We start from the raw sequence: 17,994 nt of genomic DNA, 5'->3' as shown, positions 1-17,994 counted from the left end.
GCAACATTCCTGACTAAAGCACGGAATTAAAAAGGAGAATTTGCCTGGATAGAGGGGCACATGGAACCAGAAATGACAAAAAATCCCAAAAAACCAAACCCACTCCTGAAAGGCTCCGGCCTGCAAACAGAGCAGGGTCTGCTCTGCTTCCGGCGTAAGAAAATCTGCACTCAGTATGGGACGGGGAATTAGATTCCACCAGCAAAGGGAAAAAAACCCTCTCCCAAGCTTGAACTTTAGAAGTTCAGCTCCTTTCCTGTTTCTGTAACTGTGAAGAAAATAATGCCATTTGTGTCCGAACTATAGGGGAAAAAAAAAAAAAAAAGGAAAAGAAACTCACATGACAAATGCACAGGTGTAAAATCTTCAGCATCCAGAAAAATGAACTGAAGCTCCTTGTTTTTGTTAAATTTTTTTTTTTCTCTTTTGTCTTTTTTTTTTTCTTATTTTTACCAGTGAGGCCATCTTAGGTTTATATACAAAAGTAAAACTGAAAATAGACTTTTTTTTTTGTTCTCTGTACACGTAAATTTTTTTTTTCCCCCTTTTTAAAAAAGGAAAAAAAAACCACCTTGTCTTAATGTTTTTTTTTTTTTTTTTTGAACAGAAAGGAAAACCAAGCACAAAGATTTCCTCTGTCCCCCCATTGCCCACCCCCAGAAAAAAAAAAAAAAATCAGTCCAATGAGATAATGTCTGGTATGATACCAAAGATTGAGGCCGTGTCCGTGCTGCTCCTACTCGCGACGGGGTGCCCGTGATTCTCCCGCAGGCTGTTGGAGGAAACAAGACTGCTGTTACTGCCACTGTTGCTACCATTCGTGGCTGGCAGGGAGCTGCTTCCTCCTGCATTAAGCTGATCCAGAAACATCTGGGATGAAGTGTAGGGAAAAAAACGGGAGTGTAAAAGTTCCTGATCATCGGACGCGGAAACGGCCGCGGCTGCGGCGGCGAGGAGGGAGGTGTTGTAATGCTGGGGGGAGAAACAACAGTTAGATTTCAGATATTGCAGCAGACTTGGCATTCAGAGCAGCACAGAAAGAAGGGATTTTGGTCAAGCTGAAGTTCTGGCAGCTCCTGGGTTTCACAGCAGCTCGGCCAGTGCAAGGATGTAATGAATTTTTAGCTCTGCAGCCCCGCATTCCTGAAGCCAAAAGGAACTGGGAATGCTGGGGTTGAGTGACAGCAAATGGCAGGGAGGGAATGGGACCAGAGAACCCAAACCAGAAAAAAAGACAAGCAGCAGCACTTCTGGGTTGTTTTTTTTTTTTTTTTAGCTCTTCAAAAAATTCCTTGGGGGCAAAATTCCCCCAAGTTCATTTTGCCAGCCCCCAAAAGTCAGGGTCAGCCACAGCTGTGCTGATCCCTGCTGGGAGCAAGGCAGAATCCTGGGAAAACGCATGTAGGGACAGCTTGGTCCCATGGGATGGAGCAAGGGATGTCCCACGTTATCCTCTCTGCTGCACCCCTGAAGGGCAGGAGCTTGAGCTGTCAAAAATCCCATTTAAACCAACCTCCCTGCGGGGGGAACTTTGCTCTCCATGCTCCATGCCATTATGATGGAACACCCAGGCTGCCCAGCCTTGTTCCCTAGTATCTCTCCACTGGCAGAACCAGAGCAGCACTCCTTGGATCACAGTAATTCTCAGGATCTTGAACACCAAGCCAGGTTTCCTGAATCCAAATTCCACAGCAGGCTCTGCTCTTCATTAGGATCTGAAAGTACCCCTCAACTTTTAATGCAATTTTCCCACTTGGGAGTGCAGAAAGGGCAGGTGAGACATCCCAGCTCTCTTTTTTTTGGAGGGAAAGGGATCAAGCTGCACGTTCAGCCACGGCTGAGGATCCCTGCCAGCCCCTGGCTCCCAAAACGCCTCATGCCACCCCTGTGCTCAGACAATGCTCCTGTTTGCTCCTGTGTGTACAAAACAAAGCTGCAGCCTCGCTGTTCTCACACCTCCACCCCACAGCTGCTGCTTCCCACACAGCACATCCTGCCTGGAAGAGTGTTTGCCACAGGACTCGGTTCTCCCTGACTTACCTGATTGTCTCCTGACAGGAAAGGGAAGAAATCTAAACCTGTGAAGAGACAAAAAACACAATTAAGCTTCTCAAAACAACAACAAAAAAGCACCTCTCCATTTTTTCACCATTCATTTTGAAATAAAACCAGCCCAACACTGATAAAACTTCAGGTTCTCTTCACTAACAGAGATACTAAACTAATTTTTTAAAAATTTTAGAATTAATATTAGTGCTTGGAGAGTTGTACAGGTCCAGACAGAACTCACCTTGCAAGTCATAAGGCATGGGTGTCATATGGAATGGATGCCTGTAGTCTTGGATAAGTGATGTGTTGATGTAGCTGGTGTCCACAGCAGGAAGGCTTGGGGTTCTTGACACAGGAGAAGCTTGGTGGGGTAAATTTAAAATGCTGGAAGGAAAAAAAGGCTTTTTAGAAGCATAAAATACACTCCTGGTTTATTGCTGTCCCATCAGGGGACGCTTATTGGCTTATTTTCACATTGAACTTCAATTCAAAATGCATTCTGAGCTTCTTGAAAGATGCGCAGCAATTTCAAAGCTTCACATGAGCATCACACATCCCCCAAGCTTTCATCTCCTCACAATATCTTACCAGGAAAATTAGTTCAGTCCAAGGCAGCTGGAATTTAGGAAAGGAAAGTTCAGTCTCAACCAGCTGAAAGTGTAAATGGTGCTGGGATCTCTATAAAGACGTTACAGATATTCCCAAGGCAGGACAAGACAATCCTGAAGGAATACTGAACCCCCACCGCCACAGGAATCTGTGTGACCCCACAGCACCGATACCCTACAAGGTAATTCCAACGGGGAAAAGGCCGTGAGGGGTTTCAGTGATCACCGAGTCACTCCCATGATGGAGCAGGAACCACTTCACCACGGATCCCTGGATATTTATACACACAAGGAGCTGTTTCCAGCCTGGCTGCTCAGGTAAAGGTGCCCAGGTACTCCTGGCATTCCCCATTCCCGTGCTGCTCCAAACCCCACCCCCCACCCCTGCTCCTCCCTGCTCTCTCCCCGTGTGCTGCTTCGTGCGCAAGAAGAACATCCCCAGACTTGCAGAACCCACACTTTTAGCCACAACCCTTTGCACCATCCCACAAACACAACTAAAATATTTTATTGTGTTCCACACTTAACTCAAAGCTGTGATTCCAACCTTAGGCCTTGTGACCCGAGAGCAAATCCACGAGCTACCGAATGAGGATATAACCCAAGCACAGAACTTTCTAGAGACGATTTATTTTGAAATTTCTGACTTCTCTCTGCATTGTTTGTTTTGTTCTCACCCCTTGTTATTTATTGGTGATGCTGGAGATATGGAGGGACAGCTCCTCTTGGCAGAGGGCTCCTCCTCCTCCTCATCTGACGAGCTGTCGATGGTCAAGTCGATCACTTCCACTTTCTTGTTTTTATTGGACTGCTGGTGAGAGGACACCTGGTGTTCCAAGGAAGAGCTGATGCATCCTGCACAAAGCCAACACGAGAAGCTCCAATTAGCAGATCACAGCTCATTAAAAAGCTCTAAGTCATAAATAAACTACACAATGGTGGTAGCTTCAAACTTTACCATCAGCCCCAAACAGGTGCTACTCAATTAGCTGATCTCACAAATGAGCAAAGCTGTAAATATACGTTTAAAAATGAGCATTTTCAGAGGTTAAAGGAACATCAATCCTTAGGGGATCCCAGTGTCCTTCACACCCCCCAACCATGGCTCACCATCAACTCCGTTGTAAGATGCAGTCACCTCCTGCACCTCCTTCTTCGATCTCATGGGAGCCCAGGATCCATCCTCCTTAAACTGGATTTCATCACAATCTGTACAAAACTTCAGGATTTCCATGAACAACCTGTCCATCAAAAATATTTAATATCAGACCTAAAGAAGAGCTTTTATTAGTCAGTGTAAGTCTGAATTGGTGTGAAACCAAAAGCTTTCATTGTTCTGCTCTTCTCTCAGCTGCTTCCTTGAGAAAAAGGAATCATTGAAAAAATTCCAGTGTTACCCCAAATAAAAATCTGCACATTTATTTAAAACCCCTGGGAGCAGAATCCTGCAGAGCTCGTGACACAGAACTCTCCATGTCCCAAAACAAAGGAATTATGTGAACGAGAGTTTAAAAAAAAATCTCCTCCTCACCCCCTCTGACAAAATTTTCCTGAGGAAACCTCTCTTAAAGGGGTCCCTGCAGCTGAGGGTTTAAGGACTTGTATTTCCTGACACTTCCTAACAAATGCTGAGCATGGGAATCTCAACTTGCAGCCTCTTCTCCCACAGGCACCTCCTAAAACTTTGGGATCCTGGCACCACATCACTCCCACTGGGAATTCCAGCTTCTGACCAGGGCCATTCATGTGGTTCTGCAGGAAAGAGCTTGGCTTTAATTAGAGACAGTTCCCTCTTTCCCAGATTGGAGCATTTTCCAGAAATAACCTTCTCTTTGGGATGCTCTAATTAGATCAGCTCATCTCCAACATCTGCACCTGGCAACACAAGGAGAAATAAGGAAAATGTGGTGTTTGCATTATTCCCACTTTCTGTCTTCACTATTTTAGGCAGAAACCTCGACAAGGAGCCCCCCAGCTCTTTGATCTGAGGTGGAGGACCCATAAATCTGGGCATCCAGGAGACCAAAACAGCCTGAGTGTCTCTTCAAGAGCTTTTTGCAAGGCTCTCAAGGGACCCTGAGTGACCTCATGCTTCACTGGCAAAATGAAGCACACACTCCCTAATAAAGACTCATCATTGATGAGGTGGTTTTCTAAAACTCTGGGGTTTTTTCAGGGTTTTCAGCTTTGCTTTTGGGGTTTTTATTTGTTTGTTTCATCAGTTTTGGGGTTTTTTTAAATATTGAGAGTATCCCCAGAGGCCTCTACTTGTTCTCTCCCTTTATCACCCTTTAAAAAAACAAGATTCCTCTCTTAAGAAATTAAAATGCAAACCCAGAAATACACACTTGGCACAACAAGAGATTTATTTTTTTTTTTAGTGTTTTGCAAGTAGGCAGTACCAGGGAATCAATCTCTGTGTCACTTTCTATAGATAGCAACTCCCCAAGTGTGAAATTGTACACGGAATTGTACAGGCACTCGGAGGGGTGGCAGGATTTATTTGCTCTAACGTGGCTGTCTCTTATCAACTCTGCCAGATTGGTACAGTTGCTCCATTAAAAGAAAATACAACATGTGCTGTTTTCACCTAGGAATTCAGCACTACGGAACATGGTGGGGGGAAAAAAGCATTTTCAGCAGGATAGCTCAGGAATTTACTGAGGATTGGAAGGAATAGATTTCATTGTTATCAACTTGAACAGTCAGAGAGTCAGAGGAGCACAATTCTTGAATGAGAGGGAGCTGGTCAGGACTTCTTGACCAGCAGCAGGGAAGTTAAATATGGGGAGTTAAAAAAGGAGGGAGATCACCTTGATTTCAGACAGGAGGAACACGCTGGAATTTGATCTCAGCTTTACTCACCCATCAATAATGAGATGTTCGTAGGGAGCCTTCTTGTCACACACGGGGCAAACCCAAGTTGGCTTCTTCTCATTCATTTGGATGTAGAGAGTGGCATCAAAACACTGCAGGTGGGAACAAGTCAGGGCCCTGCAGGGGATGGTGAGGCGCATTTTGCCAAGCTGTAAGAGAAAGAAACCAGGATTTTATTACCTCGGTGTGGAACTAACCGACAGGGCTTTTCTGCCTGAAAAGAGAAAAGAGCCAGGTAGAGTTTAATCCAGAAAGAACTCTCAGAAATCCGAGTTTTGATTGAACTATGTCACATACACACTTCCCTCCTTCCTGTAAGTTTGTAGTGGCATAAAAGTGACTAAAAATCACATTTTGAAGTATATTTGATCAAGGGAACCGAAGAACACGTCCTGCCATATTCCCCTAACAACATACAGGGCCCACTGAGCACCCGTAAATACCAGTGTCCTGCACAGAGCACAAACAGAATTATGCTTCATTATCGTGAAAGTATCATTACACTGAGTGGAAAGCAGACAGTGAAAGGAATTTCATCTTAATCTGAAATAAAAATCTCCTCACGAAACCCCAGCATTTGGTTTGAGGCCAAGTGCTTACGCTGCAGATCGGGAGGGGCTTGGACTGGCCACACTAAAGGTGAGAAGCAGCAATGTCTAAACAAGACTTTCACCACATGAAAACCCAACAAAACAATCATTTATGGAGAACTGCTTATGCCGGGTAGTTTGAAGTTCGATATTTGACTAAAATATACACAAGGCCTCCATCTGAGCAGCCTCAGCCAATTCCAGTGGTGGCTGGGAGTGGAGCAGGTTGGGAGCGTGCCTCAATCCAGCCCCGTGGCCAGGCTGATCCTGAGCAGTACAAGAAGGATGCCACAGGATGGCACCACAATATCCCCAAAGCAAAAACAACATCAAGAACAAAGGCTCTATTCACAGGCCACCACTTCCTCCATGATGATGATGATGATTTTTATTCCCTGTGAACAGAACCCCTCTGCCCCACTCCTGGCAAATCCAGCGTGGTCTCGCTTCTTTTCCTTCCCTCTGGCTCTCAGTTGCTGTCACCAAGGCCCAGCAGATGGGAGGGGGCAGAGAATTCCCTGGGGAGCCCCAGGCTGGTGGCAGAGGCTCAGCCCACGGCAGGAGATGCTCTGTGTGCCATGTGTTTGGCACCCCCTCCCCCGAATCCGTGACCAAGCACATTATTCCTATCCCAAAATCAACTCCCAGAGCAGCCAGGCCCCCGATCGGTGTCTGTCAGGAATTCTCATCTCCCAGATGGTGGGGCAATGGCTCATTTGTCTTTTGGGCACAGTCCCCCAGCTCAGGGAGCATCAGAGGGAAAACCTGGATGCTTCAAATGAAAAGTAAGGAAGGTCGAAGACAGGTGCTGCAGGAAGGACATAAAAACCCATTTCCTGAGGGAAACAAGCAGAGTTAAAAACCAGGAAGGTTTTCCCAAGGTTTTGGTATAAAACCTCTGCCTGTGACTTCCCTGAGGTGGGATTTAACCACACTCAGAGTTAACAGGTTGATGCTCTTTTCCCATTTTTAGCATTGAACCTCCTGGATAAGCTCTGCCACAATGGCTAAGCTGTGTCAGAACTGATAGAAAAAAGCAGGGATGCATCCCAACTTTGGAAAAGCTGCATTGCCCAACACTGGGACTGTTTGATTCCCGCCTGTTGGCAGCCAAAGAAACACTGCATTAATTTCTTTTACAAGCACACAAAACATTTCTATCTTTCCCTGCTAAAAAACAGGAGTTCAGGATTTGTAAACAAAGCTGCAAAACCTCCAGTAAACCCCTGGATTTGGAATTTTTCTTCAGTTAAATATTTGGTCCGGCTGCAGAGCCTGGAGATTTATTTATTTGTACTTCCAGGGGCAAAAAGGAACATGAATTCCAGTGTGTTCCTGAGCTCCGGGCTCAGAGCAGCCCCTCTGCCTGCTGGATCCTGCATGGGTGCCAAATTCCAAGGAAGCTCTGAGCAGCCTGGAGGGCAGAATTAAAATTATGAAGACTAAACCCACCTCCCTCATTTGTTCTCCTGGATACTCCCAAGGAGAATCACACCCAGGGGAGGGGAGAGCAGCACCCTCCCATTCCCAGAGTGATGCTAAATTCCTTAATTTTCCATTTTGCTGCTGGAGACCAAATCAGCATTTTCAGGGTGCACCTTCAGAGCATTTAAAGCTTAGAAAACAACCACAAAATACAGACAAAAAATTCTCCTTGAGCCAAAGGCTTGCAAATCAAATCAGCAAGTGAAAATACAGGGCTGTAAATGAAATTCCATTCAGACCTGAGGAGAATCAAGGTAAAACCTTTCTGTTGGAAGGTGCAGTCTCTGCCCCAAAGAGCCTGGGATGGATTATTCCGAGAGCTACTGGGAAATCAGGCAGCACTGAAGGAGGAAAAAGTGGAGGAAAAAAGGGAACCCAAAAACACTGCAGAGGAATTTTATCAGTGATGGAGGCAATCAGGACAAACAGGAAATTCCCATGGAATGATCTATAAAGCAACACCCTGACAAATCAAATAAGCTGAATAAAAATCTGTAATTCCACCAGATGCATGAAGACTGACTTAAAATAATTCATCAATACTTCAGTGTTCCAAAATATGACATGGCAGTTACAGGTTTTTGAGATTATCAGCTCTACAGATCAGGATTTTATCTGGTAAATGCAATCTGTATCTTTCTCACAGATTAGTTTTATCTTCCTTAAAAATTCCTTATCTTCCTTAGCTAGAATCAATCCTGATATGGAAAAAGGAATAAAATTGAAGATCATGACAATACCACATTCAAAGATTTACAAGAACGTTATATATATATATATATATATAAAATAACCACACTGTTAATTGTGCTTTTTATGAAGCAATTACACCTCTAAAAGTTTCTCTTTTTAGAGTTTAAGAACATATTAAATAACCTGAAAAATAAGCTCCAATTTTGCAAGAATAAAGCCAAGTTTTCTTGTTTAGATTTTAAACCTGAGAATTTCGTGTCAAGCCTGAGCAGATTGAGGCAAAGCAGGAAACAGATGTATCCTTAATCTTGACAAGAATTTCAATAGCTGGGCTGCAATAAAGGGACTCTGTCAATCAATACAGAGAGTCAAGGATTCTGAAGGTGCCCTGCACCTGAAACAAGCCCCAGAGATTCAAAGAAGCACACATCACATTAATGTTGGGCATTTACCACTGATAACACAAATCCAGGCACAAAACAACGCAGCTACTTGGTTAAAAAACAACAAATAGGTCGAGATACATCTCTGCCACTTGCATGTTCACTGGAATTCTTTTCTCTCACCTCAAATTGGATCAAAACATTTTGTTTGAACAACCTCCAAGACACTGCTTTGTTTTTAAGTGCAGATTATTAAATATTCCAAGTGTACATTTGCACATCACCCATTTCAGATTCAAGGTGCTCAATACCACATTCACCCCCTTTCCCCCTGAGAGAGGTTTTATCAATCCAAGCCCAACCTGCACACTCAGATGATCCAGTGACAGATTTAAATGTGTGCTTACATATATTTTGAGTAACATTTTCAAGCTAATGGAACACTCCTTTTCCCAGGGGTATTTCACAGGCTTTTAAGCACAGTGAGAGAGAATTTCAGCTGCTCTCTGTCCCGACAAAGTTAAACCAGGTAAACACAAGGTAACCTCTCCCACACACATCCCACAACATTTCAATCAGAATCACTTTGGAGGGAATAAAAAACCAACTTACTGGACAAAGAAGAGACACTCTTAAGCTGGTAGTTGCTATTTCACTGTCTGGATCAGCAGTTAGTTTCTCTTTAACTGGTATTTAAAGAAGAAAAAGTTTATTTTAGGTTAATTCAAACATGAATTGGATGATGAAGAAATAAAACAAGTCTGAAATGCGCGTGGTAAACTTCCAGTTCAAGACCCCTAGAAAATGTGTTTATCCAGAGATAAACTCAGGTCTCAACTCTTCTACATGCAACTTTGCACTGATCATTTTTTAATACCTACCAACAGATAAAGCACATTAATTTCACCTCTAACTTCAAGCTGAAGTTGTTCAACTTGTTAACAATTCTCACATGAACAGGCACCACTAAAACCCCCCAAAATCCTCATCAAGCAATCCTGTGACTTAAAACTGAAAAGCAAATTGAGCAGTAGGAAGTCAGAAGTACCATGACAAAATCTGAGATTTAAGTAACTGCAGTGAAATATCAAAGTCTTTCACTTCTGGAGTCTTTCATCCTCTATTTTGGTGTGCAAGGCCTGTTTTATAAGCAGTCATTGGTTAAATGAACAAGTCAGTCCCATTTTATTCCTGCTCTAAGAACTGCACCTACACCCTCATTCTCAACTTGCAGAGCAGCAGCCACCTGGAACTCTCTAGATTTTTGGGCATTTAAATCATCAAACTGCATTAGGACAAGTTAATGCCCAGCACTTTTATTTACTGCTGGACTCATTTCTTCCCTTGTGGAGAAGGTACAAGCCCTTATCTGAGCATTACAGAGTAACAACAGCGATCAGGTGCTGGGATTTCACCCTCTCCCTGAAAACCAAACACGCAGCAGTTTGTGCTGGCATTTTTATGACACAAACTTCCACCAGCTTGTTGTCAGAGCAAACACTAAGGCAGCAAATCTCACACCCGAGTGAGGAGGGGGTTGGGAGGAGCTCTGTGCTGGCCACTCTCTCCAGGCTCACTCCACAGCTCAGTGCCAAGGGAACAGAACCAGCTCGATGGAGCCGTTCCTGCCCAGCATCCAGGTCCAGGGTGAGGCCTTCAGCGCAGCCTGCCCGAGGTACTGAATGAGCACTTCTCTGTAGAAATACAGTTGTGCCATTCTGCACAAACAAAGCCAGGATGGCTGAGCTGAAAGAGATTCTCTTGCATTTTTCCCCTCACAGTGTCAACAGGGTTCCTGGACTGGCTCCTAGTGCAAACAAAGGCCTCTGAGTCTTTGAATTGGAACTGAATACAAAGAACACCACTATCAGATTCCCAAAGCCCAGAGGGCTGTAGGAAGTCCAAAGCTTGGTTAGTACAGTCCTGATTCCAAATGTGCCTTTACAAAAGTGATTTCTCCTTTTTGAACAAGCCCAGCAGACACATACTCAGTGCTCTGGAGTGATCCGGGTTCCGGATTCCCTTGGCCCGCAACCGCTGCAGGAGCACCGTGGAGGAGAGCTGCTTCACCAGGTACACGGCCATGGAATAGTTCTGGAAAACACCAAACACATCAGAGCAAACCCTGGCTGCAGCACAGGCAGCCTGGAGATAGTTTGGTATGGGATTGCAGGTGGCAAAGTTCTCGGAGAAACCCTTCAGGAAATTCACGGGGCTGGAGTTTCAGAGGCAACGAAAGTGACTTCACACTTCACTGAGGCTGAGATGCAAACCAGGCTTTTAAAACAGCATTTAGGACACTTCTGGAAGTTCTACATCTATTTCACACATGCAGCCTATCCCTCTAAACAGGGTAATTTTACATGGATAACGTACTGCCCGTGTGTCAGTGCACTGAATTTTATATGGGTAATGTTCAGCACTGCACTTGTGGCAGTGGTTTAATTTTATATGGGTAATGTTCAGCACTGCACTCATGGCAGTGCACTGAATTTTATACAGATAATGTTAAATATTGCACTTGTGGCAGTGCATTTAAGGAAAGCTGTCAGTTCAAATATCATCAGAAGTTTTTTTTAATAAAAGCTTATTTTGGTTTCAAAATAGGAAAATGAGCAGTGATGCTTCTTCAAAAGATGCACCATCTGCAGTATCTGGAAGCACTGGTCATCTTCTCTTCCTGCACTCAGCTGTCTCTGAAATGTGAACTGCACCACCAGAGAAGAACAGGAAAAAGGCAGTTCAGGAGTTCAAGGGCTGAGAGGGGCCAAGATGTGCTCTGGAGACCCAGCCCAAGTCCCCACTCCCAGCCTGTCCAAGGGCTGGGTCACTTCCCCACCAGTCCCCACAGATCTGACCGTGCCAAAGTTCCTTATCAGGGTCAGGAAAAGCCATGGATGCTCCCTTCTGCCTCTACAGGAAATCCTTTGGGATCCACGCAGGTCAGAGGCAGGACCCAGCTCTGTCAGGTCCCATAACTCAGGTGAGCCTTCCCTCATGGAATGAGCTCTTCCTGCCAGGGAGTTCAATTCATAGCCTGGATTTCTGAAGCTCTCATTTTTCTTACAATCTCCAAAAAAATCAGGTTATAAATGTCTTTCTAAAAATGTGATTCAGCAGCAACACCTCTCAATCCCCAGAATGGAAAGGACCAAATCTGTCTTCTCACATTAGGGTACATCAATTATTTTTTGATTTAAACATTGGCTAAACCTGGAGCTGCATTCATACAATTTAAATTGAAAAATAAAAGGCTTCCCCCAGCAACTGCCACACGTTTCCACTTAAAAAAATCCATGTAATTGTGACATCTCCCATCCTTTATTTAGGATCTGAAGGCAGGATTTCAGTGATATATCTCACCACAAAATCGCACAAATTGAAATAGCATCAGAAACACCACGTTTTAAATATTTTATTCTCGAAATGAATGCTTCTCACATCGTTAAAAACCACTACTGCTTTAACTTGTTTGTTTAATGCCTCAATTAGGAGAGAAGTTAGAAAAATGCTAATTAACGTTGTGAAATTATTTACCGACAGCTTGAATCTACAAAGGCAGGAACTTGCCCGAGGCATCCTGTACAGAAGGCTCTTGAAACAGATTGTGTAAAAATCACAATGAGGACTCCAGCAAAGGTAGGGAGCACCAGTTGGGACATGCAAGTGATTCTTGAGAGAAGGGGGAGAGAGGAACTCAAATTTTGTGCTGCACAGGCACAGCCAAATAAAAAATAATTCCTCACATTTCACTGTCAAAGTCTCGAAGAATCAGTTTAAGAAGGATTGTGTCTTACAAAATCGGAAGGGATCTTAAAGCTCACCCCATTCCACCCCTGCCATGGGCAGGGACACCTTCCACAGACCAGGCTGCTCCAAGCCCATCCCACCTGGCTTTGGACACTTCTGGGATCTAATACTTACTTATGCCAGAAGTTACCCAAAATGTTCTTTATAACCGATTTATCTGTGAAACCTGAGAACCAGCCAGTTCCCAAGGGACTAACTCCAACCTGGGGCTCTTCTTGTCCCTAAATCCTGAATTCTGAATCCCTCAGAGCAGCATCCAGGATCCATCCACCTGCATGGAGGCACGTCAGCAGTGTCAACCAAAGCAGGCTGATTTGTAACTGCTTATTTCTGGTACCTGCAGTTCTCATTAGATAAAAGAGGATTTTTTACAAAAATCACTCAGCCATCCTTTATCCCATAATCTGAATGGAGATTGTTTTCCGCTCCACAAGAAATCCATCATGAAATACCATCCTGGTGTTTTATAACTGCCTATTGTGCCTGACTGGAGTGTAAGCATTTTTCCACGCTGGTTCAGGAATCCTGGGCTTTGCACGCTGACAAATTCTTGGACAAAGTTTCACCTCAGGACAATTCTGGGGACTTCTAAAAACAGGATGGGGGCAGTGGCAGCAGCACACGGTGCCTCTGGAATGCCCATCCAGCAGCTTTGCTGCCAGCACTGAAAGCAACTCACTAATTCATGGGCTGATTTATTGAAGTCCCTTTTTGCAGCATGTTCCAGATTTAATTAGTCCAGTGGAACATCAGCAATTTTCTAACACCGGTTGTAACGTTCTCCCCACAGACACAAAAAAGTGATAAAAACATGAGGTTTTAGATCTGAAGGATGAGGAGAGCAGCTGGGAGAGGAGAAATGTAGGAAAGGCCAATGAAATCAGCTGGGTTGTGCTGTTCTGTGCCCACACTCACAGCTCTAATGCGCCACTCTGTGCTCAACGTCACCCGCTCCTTGCAAGTCCAAGCCAAGGTTTGTCAAGCCCCTGAAGTCAGGAAGAGCTTCAAAGTCTGAAGTTTGGCCAAATCAACAAACAAAAGGTTTAGAGGATGCCTTGATCTCTTTATCTGGGCCCTCCCTGAGCCACAAAGATTTGGGGGGGAGGGGGGAGTGAGGAGGGAGAGATCCTACCCCAAACATGAGGGGGCGATCTGAGGGAGCACGTGAGGGATCTGAGGGAGCACGTCCCGACCGCCCGGCACCACAGAATTCCAGCTGAACAAGGACACTCTGTGGCTACCCCAGCAAGGATCTCCTGCACAGTTAAACCTGCTCATCTCTCAAAGACATACAAGAGACCCCAGAGTCACTCACTCTGCCAATCTCTGCAGTCCAGGACACGACGATGGTGTTGGGGACCGTGGTGGACAAGCGGACGAGTGAGGTAATGTTGATTGGTCGGCTGGGGCGCTTTGGTTCAACACCATTTTTGGTTGGTGGCAGATAGCCCTAAAAACCAAAAGATTTCATCTCTCAGGAAAATGAATTCAACAGAGCTTTTGCCTCCTGCCCCTCCCACCACAACCCAATACACCTGGACCGGGCTCCGTGTTTAATTCAAAGGGAGAAGGATCAGACAATAAAATACCAACTATTCTACAAGATCTTTCTCCTGACAGAAATCCAAAATCCTAACCCTGCGCACAGAATATTGAAGGCAACTTTGCCACCTCTCCTGTCTCAGCAAAACTAAACAAAAAAACCCCTAAACTTTGGACCAGAGGTTCTAAAATGCAATCCTTTTTCCTCTGCTCATGTTAATTTAAGACATTAAAGATTTTAATTAAGACTTATTTTTACTTAATAACAACATGTGATCTTGAAAAGGGAGTTTTCAACTTCCATCTTCATAAAATCACTGAATCATTAAGGCTGGAAAAGGCCTCAAAATCCTCAGGTCCAAGTTTTGACTGAACACCACCTTGTCAAGTAAATCCGAAGTCGCTTTTGAACCCTTCCAGGTTTCAATCCTTAACCACTCTCCCAGGGAAGGAATTCTTCCTAATATCCAGCTCCTGCACTGGAGCCTGCCTGGCTCACACTGCCCAGCCCAGCCCAGCCCCTGTGCTGCCCAGGACTGGCAGCTGCTGTTGGGCAAACACCAAAATTTCCTGTCTTTTGGGAATTCATCTTCTGGATCTACTGGCTAAAACAGTTTCCTTGATCTTTCCATTCCAGCGCTCCAGAATATGAAAACAAAGGTAGGGATAAATTTTCAGGCTAATTTCTGGCAGATAATTCCTAACAGTGCATCCCAAAATGTGTATTGAAAGAACATCTTACTTACTGGAAGGCTGCATGGTTTCCCATTTACTTTCACACATAGATTGGGTGGGAAGTGATCTTCTTGTGGACAACTGGTTTCTGATAAACAAAACCTAAAAGCAAAGAGCTGCTATCATCTTTCACTTTTAAAGTGATTTAAAGATTGTCTTTTCCTGCAAGGAATTGTTCTTCCACTGAGCTATGAAATCATGACAAGTCTTGCTGAGCACAGTCTCAAATGATGTCAATTAAGCAGGAAAGCCCCCCAAAATGACAGAGGTTCATTCAAGAAGGCTGTAGGTTCCTCCTCAGATTCCCTGAATTCCTCAGCCTGACTCGTTCCCATAGGCAGGTTCCTGTGACAACAGACAATCCCAATTTCTTTGCTGCCTTTTCTCCAGCCTGACCTCTCCACGGTCAGACCAAGGTGTCACAAGTGACATTTTCCACTGTCCCAGCTGCAGTTCCAGCAAACCAGGCAGCTGCTGAGCACAGCCACGGACTCCTCAGGCCTCTGATGCTGAGTTTATTTACTGAAGTTCAAAGAGGCGCTCTTGCTGCTGGATCCCCAGCAGGACCCACCCTTCCTGCTCCCAGCCCGGCTCACGGACAATGGGCATTCCAAGGAGCAGCAAGAGCCTCTCAGCTCCCCTGGATTCCTTCCAGGGACCTGCCCCGTCCATGTCCATATCCCATCAGGGGCTGGATAACCAACCTGCTGCTCCCAAAGAGGGGGAGCTGCCTTCTGGCCCTGTTTTCCCTGATTCCCTCCTCAGCCCTTGGTCCCTCCCACCCCACCCGGCTGAGAGAAAGGATTTCATCAATTTGTGGTACACCTGCCAAAACCCCCAAATTAACCAGGCTGTGATTCCCAAAGTGCCTAAAGAAGCAGACCTCGGGATGCCCATGGAATACTGAGCTTGGCATCCCTGCTAGGAAAAACAACCCTCCCTGCTCATGGATTCTTCAGGCCCAGGCACATGGAATGCAAACGTGGAGTTACAGGAAGGAGGATTCGCTGACAAGAAAATCAACCAGGATGAGGCTCTTCTCCATCCAGGAATTCCCAACCTGCTGGGCAGGATCTGAATCCTAAAATCCAGCAGCAGCACAGGCAATAAAATACCTACCTTAGCTGGACCTGTACTGTGAAGTCACATTTGGTCCCAGAAATATCCCTGGAAACAAGAGAACGTGGGTTAAAACATCCTGTTTCCACAAGAGATCCCTCAATATTGCAATACAGATTCCTTAAGAGTTTGCTGGAAGTTCAATTTATGGAAAACACTTCTTTTTTACCCCAAAAAAAGTGTAAAATACACACTTTCAGGTGTATGTATAATGTACACCAGACTTTCATACTTGTGCTCAAACCACCACTCTCAAGACAAGCTCAAAGGAACAGTTTTTATTTTTCAAGGTAAACAAATAAATCCTCATCTGACCTATATAATTTCCTTTTTTTTGGTAAACTATGAAGTTCTGAGGGGTAAAGTACCACCTTTATAGTGAATTAACAGAGAAGGAAGGGCTGCAGGAAGCAGAATTCTGGATTTGCAGAGAACTTCGGGCCAGAGAAACCCACCCAAAACTCACTGGTGGTGCTGAATTCTCTCCTCCTCACCCTTTTGCTCCCCATACAAAGGGGAAAAGAGGAAACATCCCCCTCCCATTTCCAAGTTAGGGATATGGAAAGCTGGCTCCTTTGGGTGGTTTATCGGGATTTAAAGGCTGCTGGAGCTCACTCACATGGAACTGCTGATCTGCTGCACTTGCTGTGGCGTCAGCGCGAAGGCAAAGCAGGTTTCTCGAAATCTCTGACTGTTATCTGAGGCTGCAGGAGAACAGAGAGCATCAAAACCAGCCCAGACAATCAGTCAATAATGGAAGAAAGTGTCTACATTTCTAACACACGTTTTTATGGCCAGCCCAGCAGTGTGAGGCACATCTGCTTCTCTGTACAGCTTTAGAGCCAATGAGGAAGTTGCCACTGAAAGCCTCCTGTAAATAAAAATACAATGAACAAACTTTATATGCCTATAAAGTGTACATTAAAATAGGGATGAAGATAACGGCAGAGCTGAGGCAAATCAAGGCTTTTTATCACTGTAATTTAATGTCAAATGTGCTCTGATATTAAAAAAAAAAATATCTTAGGACTTCTCATCAATCACTTTTTTATTTCCCTCACTGCAGCAGATCATGGCTTGGCCTGTAGAAGTTCACAGAGGGGCTGAAGCACAACATGTGGGACATCTCACAGTTCAGTTCAGTATTTTATGGACTGAAAGGCACCAAATATATCTGTAATAAGCCAAGAACTCATGAGATCTGCAACTATAAAATCTGATTTTGAAGCCTTTCCACTCTGCTGAACCAAACACTGCTCAAGAGTAAATGCTCCTGCTGGAAATTAATGTTAAATATCTCTAAAATAGTGCTTTTAGCTAAAACTCAACCCTTCACAGGGCCACTGCAGCAATGAAAAGAGTTTTTTAAATAATAAATTAAAAGAAAGCATCACCTCCCCAGAGAATTACTCCGCACACTCACCAACACACACCCAAGTGCACCTTGCAAGCAGCTTTCCACTCAATCTCATTATTCTTAATAACTTTATAGGGTTCTGAATAAACATCCAGTGCACTGAACCCTCGACAAATTTACCCTTTTTTGGTTTACTATCATGCACTTCTTGACTCATCCCTGAGTGACAGCAGAGTGAACACTTCAGGGTGAGACTTGAGAGATTTTGTTCCAAACAGCGTGTGGTGGGCTGGAACCAACAATAGTGAAGGCACTGCCTGAGTATAAATATTACCAGCAGCAACCTCCCAAAATTACATCTCTATCCATCCTGCCTGACAGTGCTGCAAAACCCTTCCATTTATTCCACTACTTGCTGCTGCTCCCAAGCTGGATGAGCAGGAACGGGGAACAGAAAGTTGCTGCTTGGAGGAGCACAGGGAATCTTTGGAAAAGCATGAAGTTTTATAAAGAACTTGTATTTTGAAATGCATACATTTCCTCCCAGCCAGCGCAGCGAGCACAATGGCTGCAGGAAATACAAACACAATGTGTACAATTAACAATGAAAACCTGCTTTCACACGTGCTCCTCGATAGAATTTGACACCTATTTTTAGCTATAAATGGAAAGATCACCATTACAAACTCTAATTAACAAAAGTTGAATTAGCAAAGCTAATGCACTGCAGAGAAATGAGGGAATTC

The 17,994-nt window shown here is 44.5% G+C and overlaps 1 protein-coding gene across 2 annotated transcripts in view; it reads right to left on the bottom strand.

Annotated features, from left to right (window-relative positions):
• Nucleotides 1-431: 431 nt before the first annotated feature.
• The window catches only part of PIAS1 (protein inhibitor of activated STAT 1), a 49,262-nt gene continuing 31,699 nt past the window's right edge, over nucleotides 432-17,994 (bottom strand). The window contains exons 3-14 of one of the 2 annotated variants that reach the window (XM_039557602.1): nucleotides 16,511-16,595; nucleotides 15,892-15,939; nucleotides 14,784-14,874; nucleotides 13,811-13,945; nucleotides 10,674-10,779; nucleotides 9,298-9,371; nucleotides 5,523-5,683; nucleotides 3,768-3,898; nucleotides 3,335-3,512; nucleotides 2,291-2,433; nucleotides 2,041-2,078; nucleotides 432-972 (exon numbers count right to left, since the gene is read on the bottom strand). In XM_039557602.1, the coding sequence (XP_039413536.1) occupies nucleotides 676-972; nucleotides 2,041-2,078; nucleotides 2,291-2,433; nucleotides 3,335-3,512; nucleotides 3,768-3,898; nucleotides 5,523-5,683; nucleotides 9,298-9,371; nucleotides 10,674-10,779; nucleotides 13,811-13,945; nucleotides 14,784-14,874; nucleotides 15,892-15,939; nucleotides 16,511-16,595 (1,487 nt within the window). In that variant the 3' untranslated portion in view covers nucleotides 432-675. The remainder of the gene's footprint in view (nucleotides 973-2,040; nucleotides 2,079-2,290; nucleotides 2,434-3,334; nucleotides 3,513-3,767; nucleotides 3,899-5,522; nucleotides 5,684-9,297; nucleotides 9,372-10,673; nucleotides 10,780-13,810; nucleotides 13,946-14,783; nucleotides 14,875-15,891; nucleotides 15,940-16,510; nucleotides 16,596-17,994) is intronic. The other variant, XM_039557603.1, reaches the window with a different exon arrangement.

This window comes from Corvus cornix, chromosome 10 (assembly GCF_000738735.6).
Source record: "Corvus cornix cornix isolate S_Up_H32 chromosome 10, ASM73873v5, whole genome shotgun sequence".
Classification (NCBI taxonomy): domain Eukaryota; kingdom Metazoa; phylum Chordata; class Aves; order Passeriformes; family Corvidae; genus Corvus; species Corvus cornix.
Note: the sequence above shows the minus strand (reverse complement) of the source record. Positions and strands in the feature narration are given on the sequence as shown.